This window comes from Drosophila simulans, chromosome 3R (assembly GCF_016746395.2).
Source record: "Drosophila simulans strain w501 chromosome 3R, Prin_Dsim_3.1, whole genome shotgun sequence".
NCBI classification, from domain to species: domain Eukaryota; kingdom Metazoa; phylum Arthropoda; class Insecta; order Diptera; family Drosophilidae; genus Drosophila; species Drosophila simulans.
The window spans coordinates 25344797-25358698 of NC_052523.2; the positions used below are offsets into that span (position 1 = coordinate 25344797).

Here is a 13902-nt window from a genome sequence, read left to right on the forward strand (position 1 = left end):
ATGTTTCTGGCGCCCAACGTGGGGCCACACCCCTTTCAGTACCTATTTTCCACTTTCATTAACACTTAATGTAAAAGCGTTAACAAGTTTTTATTTATTTTAATCAAGTTTGTTCCTTAAACTTTGTGTTAAGGTAACACATTTTTAAAATACTTTATTAAGTAAGTCCTTTCATTCACAAATGGTTTCTTGTTTATTCGAAGATCTTATTAGTTTGTCAGAAATGCTTTAGTCAAAATTTAAATGTTTGAATTACACTTTTTTTGCGCTTTTGTAATCGCTATAAAATACGATCGGAAAACCAATCGATTGATACTATTCGACTTGCGGCGACCATCGATAGTCGGGATAGCGGTACCAGCGCTAGCACGACAGGCATCGATTATTTCTCTTGCATCCCTAGACGTCCGCTCCAATATAATAATTTCACTGGACAAACTTAATGTAATAAGCGACGTAAAACCGGGACTAAATAGCCCCAGAGCGAATACTTATTGGCTGCCAGCGAGTTTGGTCGTCGTGCGTGCGATAGAAACCGATAAATGGCCGCAAACCGGGCAGCTGTGAGTGCAAAAAAAAGTGAAAAGTGCTGTTAACACAGCGAGTAGCGTGTGCATGTGTGAGTGCGTGCGGTTGTGCGTATGTGTGTGCGTGCGTGTCTTACGTTGCAAACAAAATTTCTTTACTTCTCAATCGGTTTTTTGCACTCGATCGGCGGCTGAAGCGGCGTTCTATAACTTTTCCCCGATCCACATAGCGCAGCATTGCCCACAAATGTTGCTCCACCAATATGTGAGTGTTTTTTCCCAGCCCGCGAGTTCTAGAAACCAGTAAAACCCAATTAAGCATCTTTAACCCATAGCCGTGCATAAATTATCGGTCATAATCATAACTGTTTACCTAGTGCGATTTGGGCCCCCGATTTTTCGAATTGTGTTGACCTTCAGCCGAGCAGCAACAAAATCAATAGTAATATAGTTTACGTTGCATCCGCCAGCCACCCACCCAGCACCACCCCCTTTCCGTTTTTACATAATTATGGCCAAGTTCACGGGTTCAGGTCTATATCAATTCAATTGGTTCTTGATTGACCGCCGCAACGAACGTGGGATTATGGCATTATATACCTGGTTATAGTGCCTGCCTGACTGGATGGCACTCACTGCATGTGATCGGGAAGAGGTGAACCCACCGAGGAGGAAAATCACCGAAACAGCTGACCGAGGCTGAGTTCAAAAGCTTTGGGGGCAAGCTTTGAAAGTTATTAGCTGGAGAAGATGACACAGATGTACTACTGATACTGATAGTGATAGCACTGCTATATATGTATATCCCCTTGAACTTCGGTATTTACCTGGCTACGATGAATCACACTGCTCGGGTGCCCACATGCGTAGATTAGTAATTGATTATCAATCGCGGGCCCCTTATCGCTGGGAACCTGTTGTGATTGTGACCAGTTGCCTGGCATTGCTCACATCGATTGTTTCTAGACCGCAGCAAGATGTCTCGTAATAACTCCTTGTTCGTCCACTTCTTCCAGGATAATGAAAGATGCACGAATATGACGTAAATGAGCGCAAAGAGGAACCAGCCAGTCTTCCACCCACACAAAACGACACCACTGACACTGAAATCAACAGCCAGCTACTACAGGATCAGCGAAATCAGGAACAGGATAACAGCCAGCCGCCTCAGGAAAATCCAAATAATCAGCAGGAGAAGGACACATTGCATGTTTCCGTGCTTTATCCTCTGGTAGTCTCCGCGCAGCTGGCAGACAGTCAACCGATTCTGACTGCGAACTCGCCGAAGCTATCTCCAGTTAAAAAGCGTCAGCGGCGCGTTTATGTTGCGGACACCTCGCGCTGTTACAGTCTACGTTCCCGGCAAGAGCCCGCGACCAAGGACCCACTCGAAGGCGACCTAAAGCAGCCCGACGTCGCTCCACCACCTCCGCCTCTTCAGGCGCCATCGCCCACGCCCACAGAGTCCACAGAATACACACCTTCAGGTAGGATTCTTTGCGCCAGGTTCCACTGTAGCCGTTTTAGACACCTGCACCACATGTTACCAACAAACATTGTGATTAGCGTGGCTATAAGATTGTATAATACCGCCGTGGTTACGTATGTGAAGATAGCTTGTCTTGATTATCACAAAAGTGATTAAAATAATCTTATTTTTTACACAAGACCACTTTCAATTCCTTTTCATTCATTTTTCTTAGAACCTAATTATTAAAATATTAATTTGAAAATACTAATAATCATGTTTCTTTTTACAGAACTATTTAAACCGGAGTTCTGGAACCGCATTGAGGAGGCCCAAGAAGCAAAGCCCGTTGGGAAGAAGCGCCGAACCGCTGGAGGACTCAAAAGAACGCGGGGCAACAAGCTTCTGAGAGAGCTTGAGATCCAATCGCCGGAAACGGCGGCCGCTATTGCGGCAGCACAGGCTGAACTTAACGCCGCCGGAAAGTCGGGAGCAGCAGGAGCGCGGTCCAGCCGCAAGAGGACCAACACGATGTCTCTATACGATCGGCGATTCCAGACCACCACCGAGGAGCGCCGCGTGGCTAACGGATACGGAGGCAATGCTGCGCGATCGGTCACTGGCTCCTCGTCAAACGAGATCGAGTCCCAGGAGACGCAGAGCCATCAGTATTATGGTCCCAACGGCGGCAGCAGTGCCGCAGGAGCAGGCGCAGGCTTGAACGGAAGCGCGGCGGCCCTGAACCATGCCCCTTCCATGGGCACACTGTGCAACATTGGCAACAGTTGCTACTTGAATTCGGTGGTTTACACCCTGCGCTTTGCCCCGCACTTTTTGCACAGCCTACACCACCTGATACAGGACTTGAATGTTGTGCAGCAGACGATAGTCCGCCAACAAACGGCCAGGTCCGCGTCCCTCGGCAGGAATGTGAGTGCCGCTCAGTTGGAGCACGCCCGCAGCTGGAGCAGCAAGGATCTGGCCACCAGTACGGATCAGTACAGCGGTCAGAACGGCGGAGTTAATAGCGGAAACGGTGGCAGCGGTTCGAGCAAGTCGACTCATCAGTCGGTAACCGAAAAACTCCACGAACTGTATAACAACCTGCACGGCAACGAGATGGCAGACTCCACGGAGCCCTACCACGCGGACACGCTGCTGCACGCCATCCAGGACGTAAACGCCACCTTTGAAGGCAACCAGCAGCAGGACGCACACGAATTCCTAATGTGCGTGCTTAATTGCATAAGGGAAACGAATCAGTCTTTGATCAAGGCCATTGGCGAGTGTCCTGAGGTCATCGCAAATGGGTAAGTTGTACTGACAAGTTAGCATAAAAAGATGAATAAATGTACTAATTGGTTTTACCTATTCAGGTACATAGCCAACCCGGATGAGGTCGAAACCGGAGAGGGCCAGGATCGCACTGATTCGACTGCGTCGCAGAACCTGAACGCTGGCAATGGATCGCTGGCAACTAGTCAAACAACCACGACCAAAACGTCGTTCTTCTCTCGCAAATCAAAAAGAAAAGACGAGGTCAAGTCATCCAAGTCGACGCGCGTTCAGTCGCCACTCAAGGAGAGTAGTCCCACGGCGGGCGGGATAACCGGTGCTGGCACAGCCCATGCCACCGCCAACAGCCTGTTCTACCTGAACACAGTTGATCTCAGCGGCGCCAGCAGCACCAGCGGAAGTGCCAGTACGAGTGCCAGTGGCGTGGTTGCAACAAGTGCAGCTTTGCCCACTCCACCACAGGCTACAAAATACTCCAGTGACGACGAGATGAATTCCGCCACCGTGCTGAAGGACAAAATGCGGCTGGAGGAGCGAATACGGGAACTCAACCTGAACTTCTTCAGCTCGGACTTCGAAGGCATTGTGGTGCTGACCACCAAGTGCCTCAGTTGCGAGACGATCACGCGGCAAAAGCAGGGCATGCTTGATATTTCTGTGCCGGTGCCGATCTCGGGGTACGACAATGCCGATCTCCAAGACAAACCGAGCACCTATATACAGGTTAGTGGGTATAAACAATAATTAAATACGATTTAACTAATTTCCTTTTCTTCTTAGAATTCCTGCATTACGAAAGAGTATTTCCGCGGGGAGAATAAGTATAGTTGCAACCAGTGCACCGGCTACACCGAAGCCATCCGCTCCATCTCGTACGAGGTGCTGCCGCGGTTACTGGTCATTCAGCTGAATCGATTCTCTGGCGGCATGGAGAAGGTGAGTACGTACGTGCCGACCACCTTCACTCTGCCCTGTTTCTGTGCCACCTGCTGTGAGCTGGGCGAGGGCAACAAGCTGCACGTTTACAAGCTGTACAGCGTGATCACGCATGTGGGAGCCACCCTGACGGTGGGCCACTACATCGCCTATACGTGCTTCTTGGATCTCGCCAGTGACTATGTCAACTGCCCTAAGGATCGCAGGAATACGATGACGAACTCGCAAACGATGGCTTCGCAAGCAGTGCCCTCCAATGAGAATGCTGCGCCAAACAATGGTAGCAGCTCCGTGGCCAGCACTCCAGTCATTGCAGCAGCTTCGGCTTTGGCCTCCTCGGGCAACATTTTGATGAAGAAGATGAAGTTCGGTCGCAGCAAGGCCTCCAGCAGCGGTGATATGAGCAAGAACGTTAAGCAGGTTAATGGGATAACCAGCAAGAACATCACCAATGGAATTGGCAAGCTGAGCATAAGCACCACCTGCCAGGGAGTCAACTGCTGTGCCATGAGACTGTGTTGTAGCCAGCAGACGAGCAGCAGCAACTCGGCCAGTTGCAGCGATTTCAGCGAGGAGTCCCTACAAAATGGAAGCAACAGCAATCTCAGCTTCGGAGGATCGGGCAGCACCTATCCCACGGGCTACGGAAGCACGGGTCGCGGTGGTGTCAGAGCCAACTACGCCCACGGAGGTCCTGATCCCATTTGGTATATGTGCGACGACGACAAGATCAAGGCCATGACCCAAAGGGAGTTCGAGGAGCTGCTTTCGCCCACGCGGAAGATCACAATAACGCCCTATTTGCTCTTTTACGCGCGATTCGATCTGCAGCCGCAAAAGGCGACGCCGCCGAAGCCTGGATCATCCTCAACGCCTCCGCCACCGTCGTCGGCACAGAGTTCGTGGTCGAATGAAAACGTTCCCAGCGGCTCGCACAAAATTTGAGGTTGCCCCAAGTCGCAAAACCCCAGTGGCAAAGCGGGGAAAGTGAAAATTTAAATTTATTGAAAAAGTGTACATCGGACATACTGATCGGATTGGAGATGTCTCTAGACTAGAATAATAAGCTAAAGAAGAAGTCTGTTTGTTAAACAATGTAATCGTACTAAGCTATATCGTTTATCTACATGCATAACTATTCATGAACTGACCAGTGGTTTGACTGAGTCCTCAATTCCAAGCGCCCAATGGCTCCCTTTTCCCAAATCATATAGTTTTTGTTTTTATTAGTAGCAATCAGTTCTGTCTGTTCAATCGATGCATTTGATTTTGGCATTATATTATTGTATTCTAATCGTTATTAATTAAAAAACCGAACGCGTCACATTGAAAACACGAATTTAAAACGTTGAGATTGTTTGCCCCATTGAATGTAAGTGACATTCGGAGTTCGGAGAACGTTTTCGATATACTCGTACATAAATTTAGCAGCGAAAGCAATAAAATTAACATGTCTTTGATTTAAAATAGTGCATGGCAGAAGGAGCGAGTGTTGTAATGATAGTAATTATTAATAATAGTAATGAATAATCTCCAATATTCTCATAGGACACACCTACCCAGTTGGCTTTGTGTCCGGCAGGCGATGGAATCTGTAATAATTACAGCATCAGTTATACTTATAGTGACTGGAATGGTTTATTGTAAACAATGAGCTATACCCACGCAAACACACAAATCTATATACGAAGTGTTGAATAGTTGTTAAACTCATGACACACCTCAAAAGTGAAGTGAGTGCAATGTAATATGTAATTGATTGAATCGAAAGTGGCGGACAAACAGAAACAGATCAAGCGAACAACTGAGAATTGTTATGAAATGGATTGCATAGTTTATAGAAACGTTTTCATGTAACAAGCTGCAACAGAACTTCATTCACTCACAAATCACACACGATTGTAATGTAATATTGATAAATAAATGTAATAAAATTATAATATATCTGTAATAATTGTAACAGCACACTACTTACGCAATAATTTTAGTTTAGTCGTTTAGCCTTAGTTTCTCCATGCATTACATGACTCTAGTTTAGTTCAGTTCTATTTTTTTCCAAGAGCGCTGCTATAGTGATATTAACATTTACAGAGCAAAGATTTATGTACATTGTAATTTGTAAAGTTTACATTTAACAATTAAAAATAAAATTAACACTGATCAACATAAGCATGCGATTCGACAGTTCACGCGACACATAAATTGAGGACCTCTCGATTCCAATTACGATTATGTTTATTATTGATTAGCATTATAGAACATGCTTAACTAAATATACGAAATATACAACATACATATAATCATGGAAGTTGGGATTTACTTCTTCAAGTAAATGATATTTATTCAGCAACCAAGTAGATAACTCAAACATATTTTTTGATGGCTCGAGTGAACCTCTCATAGTTTCGCTCCTTCCACTGCACATTGATGAGCATTGTCTCCAAACTTTGACTGATGGTCTGTTCTATATCCTTAAGCTGCTCCTTGGAACTGGCCAAGAAGTTCATAAACTCATCATAGTCCCTGCGTGTAAAGATTTGTTCGCAAAGAGGCGGCAGAAGTTCAGACAGAGATTCTGACTGAGGATGGTAGCTAGAAGGTTATATTAACACAGTTATTGCAAGGATCGATCTTATTCATATACTTACAACTTGGAAATGGAGTCCACGTTGTCCATCAAGTACTTCTTGGCCAAAAGGAACCCTACTTCCGAAGTGGCAATCGCTTGAAAGACAGAAGTTGAATCCTGCTTCCGAATGTCCCCCATTCCGTCAAAGTTCCTTTCCAAATATCTCTGCTGAACCCAGACCTCCTGCGAACAACCCAGGGAATCCAGAATGATTTGCTTTTCGGTGGCCACATTAGCCTTCTGGTACCGAGTCCAGAGGAAATCCCAATCCTCGACACTGCCATGTTTGATCGCCGTGCAGTACACAACGTCACGAAAGCCCAGCGGAACTGGGTTAACCTCGTCAGGATTAGCCTCCGATCGCCAGCTGCGGTAGTAGCTCAAGGCATGGGTAACGCAATCGGAAACCTCGAACAAGCATGCCCAGTCCGCCACCATCGCCTTCAAAATGGTCTTGTCCTGCTGCTGTTCGGAGGCGACTGTATCGTTGATGCCATTTAGGTGCTCATATATTGGAGTGATAAGCCTCCTTGTGAAACTCTGTGGATGAAAAACTGTAATTGAAGAAAATACACTCTGGCCAAAGTTACCTTGAAAAACTTAAAGTTCGACGACTGTCGAAGAATGCCATTAACAAACTTCAGATTGTCGAAGGCCGACTTCCAGGGAAGAAGCTCCCGTTCCCTCTCCAGATAGCTGATCACCTGCAGAGCGATCTCGTAGTTTTGCTCCCCTGTCCAAGCGAAGTACATAACATCGTCTATGAGCTGGGCCCTGTTTACCACATGGATGGACTGATAATCTTCGCTGTTCAAAGTCTCGATCAGAAGTTTCCAGTTCTGGGCATCGTAGTTGACCTTATACGGCGCCGAAAGTTGGTTGTTAAAGATCACCCACTGATCGGGTCCTGGCAGATCCTGGATGGTCTTGGGATGACTTACACCAGTCTCGGTGCACTGCATCCACTCCTTGGGAGCAGTGTTGTTGAAGTCCTTTTCCTCCTGACTTGTGTAGCTAAGTGGCACCCACCAGCATCCTTTGTGTGCTCTAGATACATCTGAATTCAGGAGATAGCGCTCCTGGCTGAGATTTGCGGTCCTTGATGTGTAGTCACGTGTCACATTAATCACCGGATATCCCGTCTGCAGGGTCCACGAGTCCATGATGGTCTTGATGTCATAGTCCTTCGGTAGAGAACCAATCTTATGGGCAGCTTGAGTGAGAGATTCCCAAAGATTGTCCTGCTCGGCGTTCTTATAAGTGTATTTCTCCAGATAAGACTTAAGTCCTGTCCGGAACGCCTCCTCGCCCAGGAACAAGTGCATCATGCGGATCACCGATGATCCCTTCTGGTAAGAGATCTCGTCAAAGCTCTCAGAAATCTGCGAAGTCATTTCAATGGGTCTCGAAATGGGATGACTACTCTCCAGAGAGTCCTTTCGGAAAATGGTAAGAAGGTTGGACATTGATTCCAATTGAAGGGTACGCCACTCTGGATGGATGTCCTCCACACACAAACTGGCCACATAAGTGGCAAATCCCTCGTTCAGCCAAAGATCCGTCCACCACTTCATGGTGACCAGGTTGCCAAACCACTGGTGGGCCAACTCATGAGCCACTATATTCGCTGTCGCCTGCTTGGCCTCCAGTGCGGAGTACTCCGGGGAGTAGAGAAGAGCGTTCTCCGCGAAGGTAACCAGTCCCCAGTTCTCCATGGCACCCGCATTGAAGTCTGGAACAGCGATCTGATCCACTTTCGGGAGCGGGAACTTGATGCCAAACAACTCCTCGTAGTAGTTGAGTACTTTGGGTCCGAACTCCGCGGCATAACCACACTGATCGATCGCATTTGGTCTGGCCCAGGTGCGGAAAAGGGTTCCATTGGGCAAAGTAGATGGTTTGTGGGAGAAATCATTCAAGGAATAGGCAACCAGATAGGTGGACATCGGCAATGACTCCTCGAACGCGGTCCACACATAATCCGGAATGGATTCACTGCATAAAAGATGGCAAATTTGTGGTGGTTAGACTTTGATTGAACCAATTTTGAATTCCAATTTACTGTGGCCTTGTTTCCTTCACGGGCATGTTGCTGAGACCTGTGTACTTCTTGTGATAACCCAGGGTGATTGCAAAGGATGCCTTGTAGCCAGGTTCATCGAAGCAGGGAAATGCCAATCGAGCCGAAGCTGGCTCAAACTGAGTAACGGAGATCCATCTAAAAAGGAATGAATGAATTTAAAAGATTGTCTCTAACATCGTTTTGAACCATTTCCCACCTCGTTTCATTGGCCACCGTATCCACATAGGAGCTTCGGTAGTAGCCCGCCAGTTGATCTTGTAACTTGGCCGAAAAGGGCAAGCTCAGCTCATAAACTTGGCCAGCCAGTAGCTCCTTACACGTGTTGAGAATGTAGAAGTCGTGGGTGGGATTCACTGCCGTGGACGTTATGCAGTTCTCCGTTGTCGCTTCTCCGCCAATTTGGCTGAGGGTGACATCCGTATCATCGATGGTCAGATCCTTTGAGTGCACGGTAATATTGTGCGTGTTTTGAAGAACTTCTATTTGAATTTTCACAGTTCCGTTGAAGCGAAAATCGTCCGGATTTTCCAACTGTGTCAGGAGGCGAACATCGTATCTTTGAGGTCGAAGGGCAGTTGGCAAGCGAAAATGGTCATAGGTGCTACCTTCTGCCACACTCAATCCAAGTGCAGCCAGTATCAGGAAAACACACTTCATGGCCAAGTCTTAAATTGAAGTTGTGAACTAAACGGAGAAAGCATTAAATATTACGTATACGCCGCTTAAGCCCAGAACAGATTTACCAAAAGTCTAAAGTAAAGAATACATAGCTCAAACTAGTTTTTTCTATTGGTGTTTTTGGGTTTCTAAAACATAGCATGCTACACATATTTAGAACGAGGTCGATAACCTCAAGCATTTCTTATCATTTTGTCCGAAATTATCATGCTAATATGAAAACTTCCAACCAAAAGTTATAGTTTAGTAGTTTCATTTGTGAGCAAACAATTACTATGTTACCCACTGCCTTGTGTTATTTTTTTTTAATGATTACATCAATTGTTGAATGAATCATTTGATAGCAACAAATACTTTAGTACACTTCATATAAAATGTTTATAATAAGTTAGACACTAAACTTCAGTTTTTTAATATAAAAAATAACCAGGTTTTATGAGCTTGTAGTTTCTCGCCTCTATTATTAGTAATCAATTAGTTCTGTGATGGATTTTCCTTTTCTGTGGCAATAACTAAACTAGTTTCAGCTGCAATACGGGTTTCCACTTACACATCTAATCACAACGGAGAGCCAACAGCGAATGCCGCAAAATCGTCGATCCCACAAAATAAAAAGAATTCCGAGCACGCGAGATGTGAATAAATAGAGATTACCCGAGAGTTCTGAGAATTTGCATCATTAATCATTTTTTAAATTTTCCAATTTATTAAGCATAATAAGAGGTACTTAATTTGTGGTTTAGTTGTTTACTAACTCGATGGAGAGAGTGAACTGTGTAGAAAGTCTACAGGAGAAGTTTGATTGCCCGTGTCAACTGATCATAGTTTCGCTCACGCCACTGCACATTGGTCAGTATTATCTCCAAAGTCTGTTGAATCGCCTCCTCCGAACCCTCAAGGAACTCCTTGGAATCGGCCAAAAATTGCTTGAACTCATCGTAGTCCTTCCGGGTATAAATCTGCTTTTCAATGGGTTCCAGAAGTCGAGAGATGCTCTTGATTAGCTGATTATAGCTGAAAGTTACAAATTGTATATATAGATGTCTCTATGAAACCTCCTTGTACTCACTAATCACTTATAGGCCCAATGTTGTCCATAAAGTACTTCTTGGCCAGAAGGAACCCGACCTCCGTTTTGGCCACCGCCTGGAACGCCCACTTCGAATCCCCCTTGCGAATACCTTCCTTGGCGTCGAAGATCAGCTCCAGATAGCGCTGCAGCAGCCACACCTCCCTCGAGCAACCCAGAGCAGTCAGAATGGTGCGCTTCTCAGCCGCCACATTGGACTTCTTGTACCGCGTCCACAGGAACTCCCAATCCGAATCGGATCCGTGCTTAATGGAGGTGCAGTACACAGTGCTACGAACGTTGATCGGAACCGGGTTCTTCTCGTCGGGATTAGCCTCCGCTCGCCAGTTGCGGTAGTAGGCCAGGGCCTGGGGCACACAATCGCCCACCTGGTACTGACACGCCCAGTTGACCACCATTGTCTTCAGCAGCACCTGATCCTGCTGCGGAATCGCGCTGAATGTGTCGTTGATGCCATTCAGGTGCTCATATACAGGTGTGATAATCTTTTTCAAAAAGCTCTAAGGAAAGGAAACCTTTTAGATTTACATCTTCGAAGTATTCGAGAGAAGCCTACCTTAAAGAACTCAAAGCTTGATGTCTGTCGGACAATACGATTCACCAGCTTTAGATTGTCGAAGGCCGATTTCCAGGGAAGAAGCTCCCGTTCCCTCTGCAGATAGCTGATCACCTGCAGAGCGATCTCGTAGTCCTGCTCTCCTGTCCAAGCGAAGAACAGGACATCGTCTATGAGCTGGGCCCTGTTGACCACATGGATGGACTGATAATCCTCGCTGTTCAAAGTCTCGATCAAAAGTTTCCAGTTTTGGGCATCGTAGTTGACCTTATACGGCGTCGACAGTTGGTTGTTAAAGATTACCCATTGACCGGGTCCTGGCAGATCCTGGATGGTCTTGGGAACACTTTTACCAGTCTCGGTGCACTCCATCCACTCCTTGGGCGCAGTGTTGTTGAAGTCCTTTTCCTCCTGACTTGTGTAGCTAAGTGGCACCCACCAGCATCCTTTGTGTGCTCTAGATACATCTGAATTCAGGAGATAGCGCTCCTGGCTGAGATTTGCGGTCCTTGATGTGTAGTCACGTGTCACATTAATCACCGGATATCCCGTCTGCAGGGTCCACGAGTCCATGATGGTCTTGATGTCGTAGTCCTTTGGTAGAGAACCAATCTTATGGGCAGCTTGGGTGAGAGATTCCCAAAGATTGTCCTGTTCCGCATTCTGGTAGGCGTACCTATTTAAATACGATTTCAGTCCGTTCCGGAATGCCTCCTCGCCCAGGAACAGGTGCATCATACGAAGCACAGATGAACCTTTGTCGTATGAGATCGCATCGAAGCTTTCAGAGATCTGCGATACCTTCCCGACGGGTCTCGAAATGGGGTGACTGCTCTCCAGAGAGTCCTTTCGGAAAATGGATAGCAAGTTGGCCAGTGATTCTAGCTCCAAGGAACGCCATTCCGGATGGATGTTCTCTACACACAAAGTAGCCAGGTAGGTGGCTACTCCCTCCTTAAGCCAGAGGTCGGTCCACCACTTCATGGTCACCAGATTGCCAAACCACTGGTGTGCCAACTCATGAGCCACCACATTCGCGAGTTCCTGTTTGTCCTTCAGCGAGGAAAATTCGCTCGAATATAGAAGTGCAGTTTCCCTATACGTCACCAAGCCCCAGTTTTCCATGGCTCCAATATTGAAGTCTGGCACTGCGATCTGATCCACCTTGGGGAGCGGGAACTTGATGCCAAAAAACTCCTCGTAGTAGTTGAGTACTTTGGGTCCAAACTCCGCGGCATAACCACACTGATCGATCGCATTTGGTCTGGCCCAGGTGCGGAAAAGTGTCCCATTGGGTAAAGTAGATGGTTTGTGGGAGAAATCATTCACGGAATAGGCGACCAGATAGGTGGACATCGGCAATGACTCCTGGAACTCGGTCCTTACGTAATCGGGAAGGAAATCACTGAAAAATAGCGACTATTATAATACAGATTAGGTTAAGTAAGAGTAAAATTTACTCTTTCCCGGTACGCTTCACGGGCATATTGCTAAGTCCGGTGAACTTCTTGTGATATCTCAATGTGATCGAGAAAGGTGCCTTGTAGCCAGGTTCATCGAAACAGGGAAATGCCAGGCGCGCGGAGGCTGGTTCGAAATGGGTAATTGAGATCCATCTGCAGGGACATACAAGGATTAAACATCTGTTATCTTCTTCGAGAAATCCCAGTTCACACCTGGTCTCATTGGCCACAGGATCCACATAGGAACTGCGGTAGTATCCCTCCAATCGGTCTGACAATGGGGACGAAAATCGCAAACTTAGCTTATAGACTTGGCCAGCCAAAAGTTCTCTGCAGGTGCGAAGGATATAGAAGTCGTGTTCGGGATTTACCTCTGTGGAGGACACGCAGTTATCCTTTAGATCCTCTCCGCCAATTTGGCGAAGAGTGGTCGCCGTCTCATCGATCGTTAGTTCCTTCGAATGCAAGGTTATGTTGTTGGAGTTTTCCAGGACTTGGATTCTGATGTCCACACTTCCGCCAAACCTAAAATCATCAGCATTTTCCAGCTGGGTTAGGACGTGCAGGTCATACTTGATAGGTCGAAGAGCCGTCGGCAGGCGATAATGATTATAGGTCGAAATAGGCGTGGCTAATCCAAAGCCAATGGTTATTACAACTAACACGAGCCACTTCATACTGGATTCTGCAAAAAGTGAATCCCACACTTGAATAAGTTAACTTCTGGAAGAGGCTGTAGTTTAACTAAATCTTCAAGTTTTGCATTTGAATCTTTTCATTTTTTTCCGGTGCTTTGTTTATTATTATTTGTTACAAAACCGGAACAAATTCTCCATCAAAACTGCTTATCCAAACCAAACTATCAAAACTGCTTTAAAAACGCTCCAATCAGTATCTTTGTGACTTAATCGCTGACTTTTGTTCCCCTAAACCACGATTTAATCTAGTATTACTCCGAGAACACTTGACAGTACATCTGAACACAGCCGAATCCACAGATCGAATGATGCTAACTTGAAGATCGGCTCGAAAATATAGTAACAATTTCTGAGCGTATTACTCAAAGAGAGATTAAGGAGAGTGTAACAATCTAGTTCTCTTTGTTATAAATAATACTTCGTGGAACTTGTTGAAAGGAGAATAGAGAAATGGTTTATTTGTTTATGCATAACAACA

General features: G+C 46.2%; 3 protein-coding genes across 5 annotated transcripts; 1 reads left to right on the plus strand and 2 right to left on the minus strand.

Annotated features, from left to right (window-relative positions):
- The first annotated feature begins 240 nt into the window (after positions 1-240).
- Positions 241-6396, plus strand: LOC6730033 (ubiquitin carboxyl-terminal hydrolase 1). 2 transcript variants are annotated; one of them, XM_016177760.3, is made up of 5 exons: positions 241-563; positions 1544-2014; positions 2288-3305; positions 3372-4014; positions 4072-6396. In XM_016177760.3, exons 2-5 carry the CDS (start codon positions 1555-1557, stop codon positions 5170-5172), a joined length of 3222 nt encoding a protein of 1073 aa, XP_016036798.1. In that variant the 5' UTR covers positions 241-563; positions 1544-1554; the 3' UTR covers positions 5173-6396. The 2 variants fall into 2 exon arrangements, with proteins under 2 accessions (XP_016036798.1, XP_016036799.1); XM_016177761.3 differs by having other exon boundaries at positions 242-792.
- Positions 6397-6440: 44 nt separating this feature from the next.
- LOC6730034 (aminopeptidase N) lies at positions 6441-10255 on the minus strand. 2 transcript variants are annotated; one of them, XM_016174476.2, is made up of 6 exons: positions 10168-10255; positions 9136-9623; positions 8919-9074; positions 7447-8851; positions 6876-7396; positions 6441-6819 (listed from the first exon to the last, which is right to left on the minus strand). In XM_016174476.2, the coding sequence occupies exons 2-6, from the start codon at positions 9594-9596 to the stop codon at positions 6591-6593; spliced, it is 2772 nt and encodes a 923-aa protein (XP_016036800.1). In that variant the 5' UTR covers positions 9597-9623; positions 10168-10255; the 3' UTR covers positions 6441-6590. The 2 variants fall into 2 exon arrangements, with proteins under 2 accessions (XP_016036800.1, XP_044779404.1); XM_044923469.1 differs by lacking the exon at positions 10168-10255 and adding an exon at positions 9683-9701.
- A 45-nt stretch (positions 10256-10300) lies between these two features.
- On the minus strand, positions 10301-13743 carry LOC6730035 (aminopeptidase Ey). Its single transcript, XM_039295563.2, has 6 exons — positions 13701-13743; positions 12940-13411; positions 12724-12879; positions 11264-12668; positions 10687-11207; positions 10301-10631 (listed from the first exon to the last, which is right to left on the minus strand). Exons 2-6 carry the CDS (start codon positions 13401-13403, stop codon positions 10403-10405), a joined length of 2775 nt encoding a protein of 924 aa, XP_039151497.1. The 5' UTR covers positions 13404-13411; positions 13701-13743; the 3' UTR covers positions 10301-10402.
- Positions 13744-13902: the final 159 nt, after the last annotated feature.

Excerpts from the sequence above, each read along its gene's own strand:
- LOC6730033 (XM_016177760.3), top strand. The coding sequence starts at position 1,555 with ATGCACGAATATGACGTAAATGAGCGCAAAGAGGAACCAGCCAGTCTT. Across the intron at positions 2,015-2,287 it reads CACAGAATACACACCTTCAG|AACTATTTAAACCGGAGTTC; the intron begins GTAGGATTCTTT and ends TTCTTTTTACAG. Across the intron at positions 3,306-3,371 it reads CCTGAGGTCATCGCAAATGG|GTACATAGCCAACCCGGATG; the intron begins GTAAGTTGTACT and ends TTACCTATTCAG.
- LOC6730034 (XM_016174476.2), bottom strand. The coding sequence starts at position 9,596 with ATGAAGTGTGTTTTCCTGATACTGGCTGCACTTGGATTGAGTGTGGCA. Across the intron at positions 7,397-7,446 it reads CGAACTTTAAGTTTTTCAAG|AGTTTCACAAGGAGGCTTAT; the intron begins GTAACTTTGGCC and ends TTTCATCCACAG. Across the intron at positions 6,820-6,875 it reads GTGGACTCCATTTCCAAGTT|CTACCATCCTCAGTCAGAAT; the intron begins GTAAGTATATGA and ends ATAACCTTCTAG.
- LOC6730035 (XM_039295563.2), bottom strand. The coding sequence starts at position 13,403 with ATGAAGTGGCTCGTGTTAGTTGTAATAACCATTGGCTTTGGATTAGCC. Across the intron at positions 12,880-12,939 it reads CCTGTGGCCAATGAGACCAG|ATGGATCTCAATTACCCATT; the intron begins GTGTGAACTGGG and ends ATGTCCCTGCAG. Across the intron at positions 12,669-12,723 it reads GTGAAGCGTACCGGGAAAGA|TGATTTCCTTCCCGATTACG; the intron begins GTAAATTTTACT and ends GCTATTTTTCAG.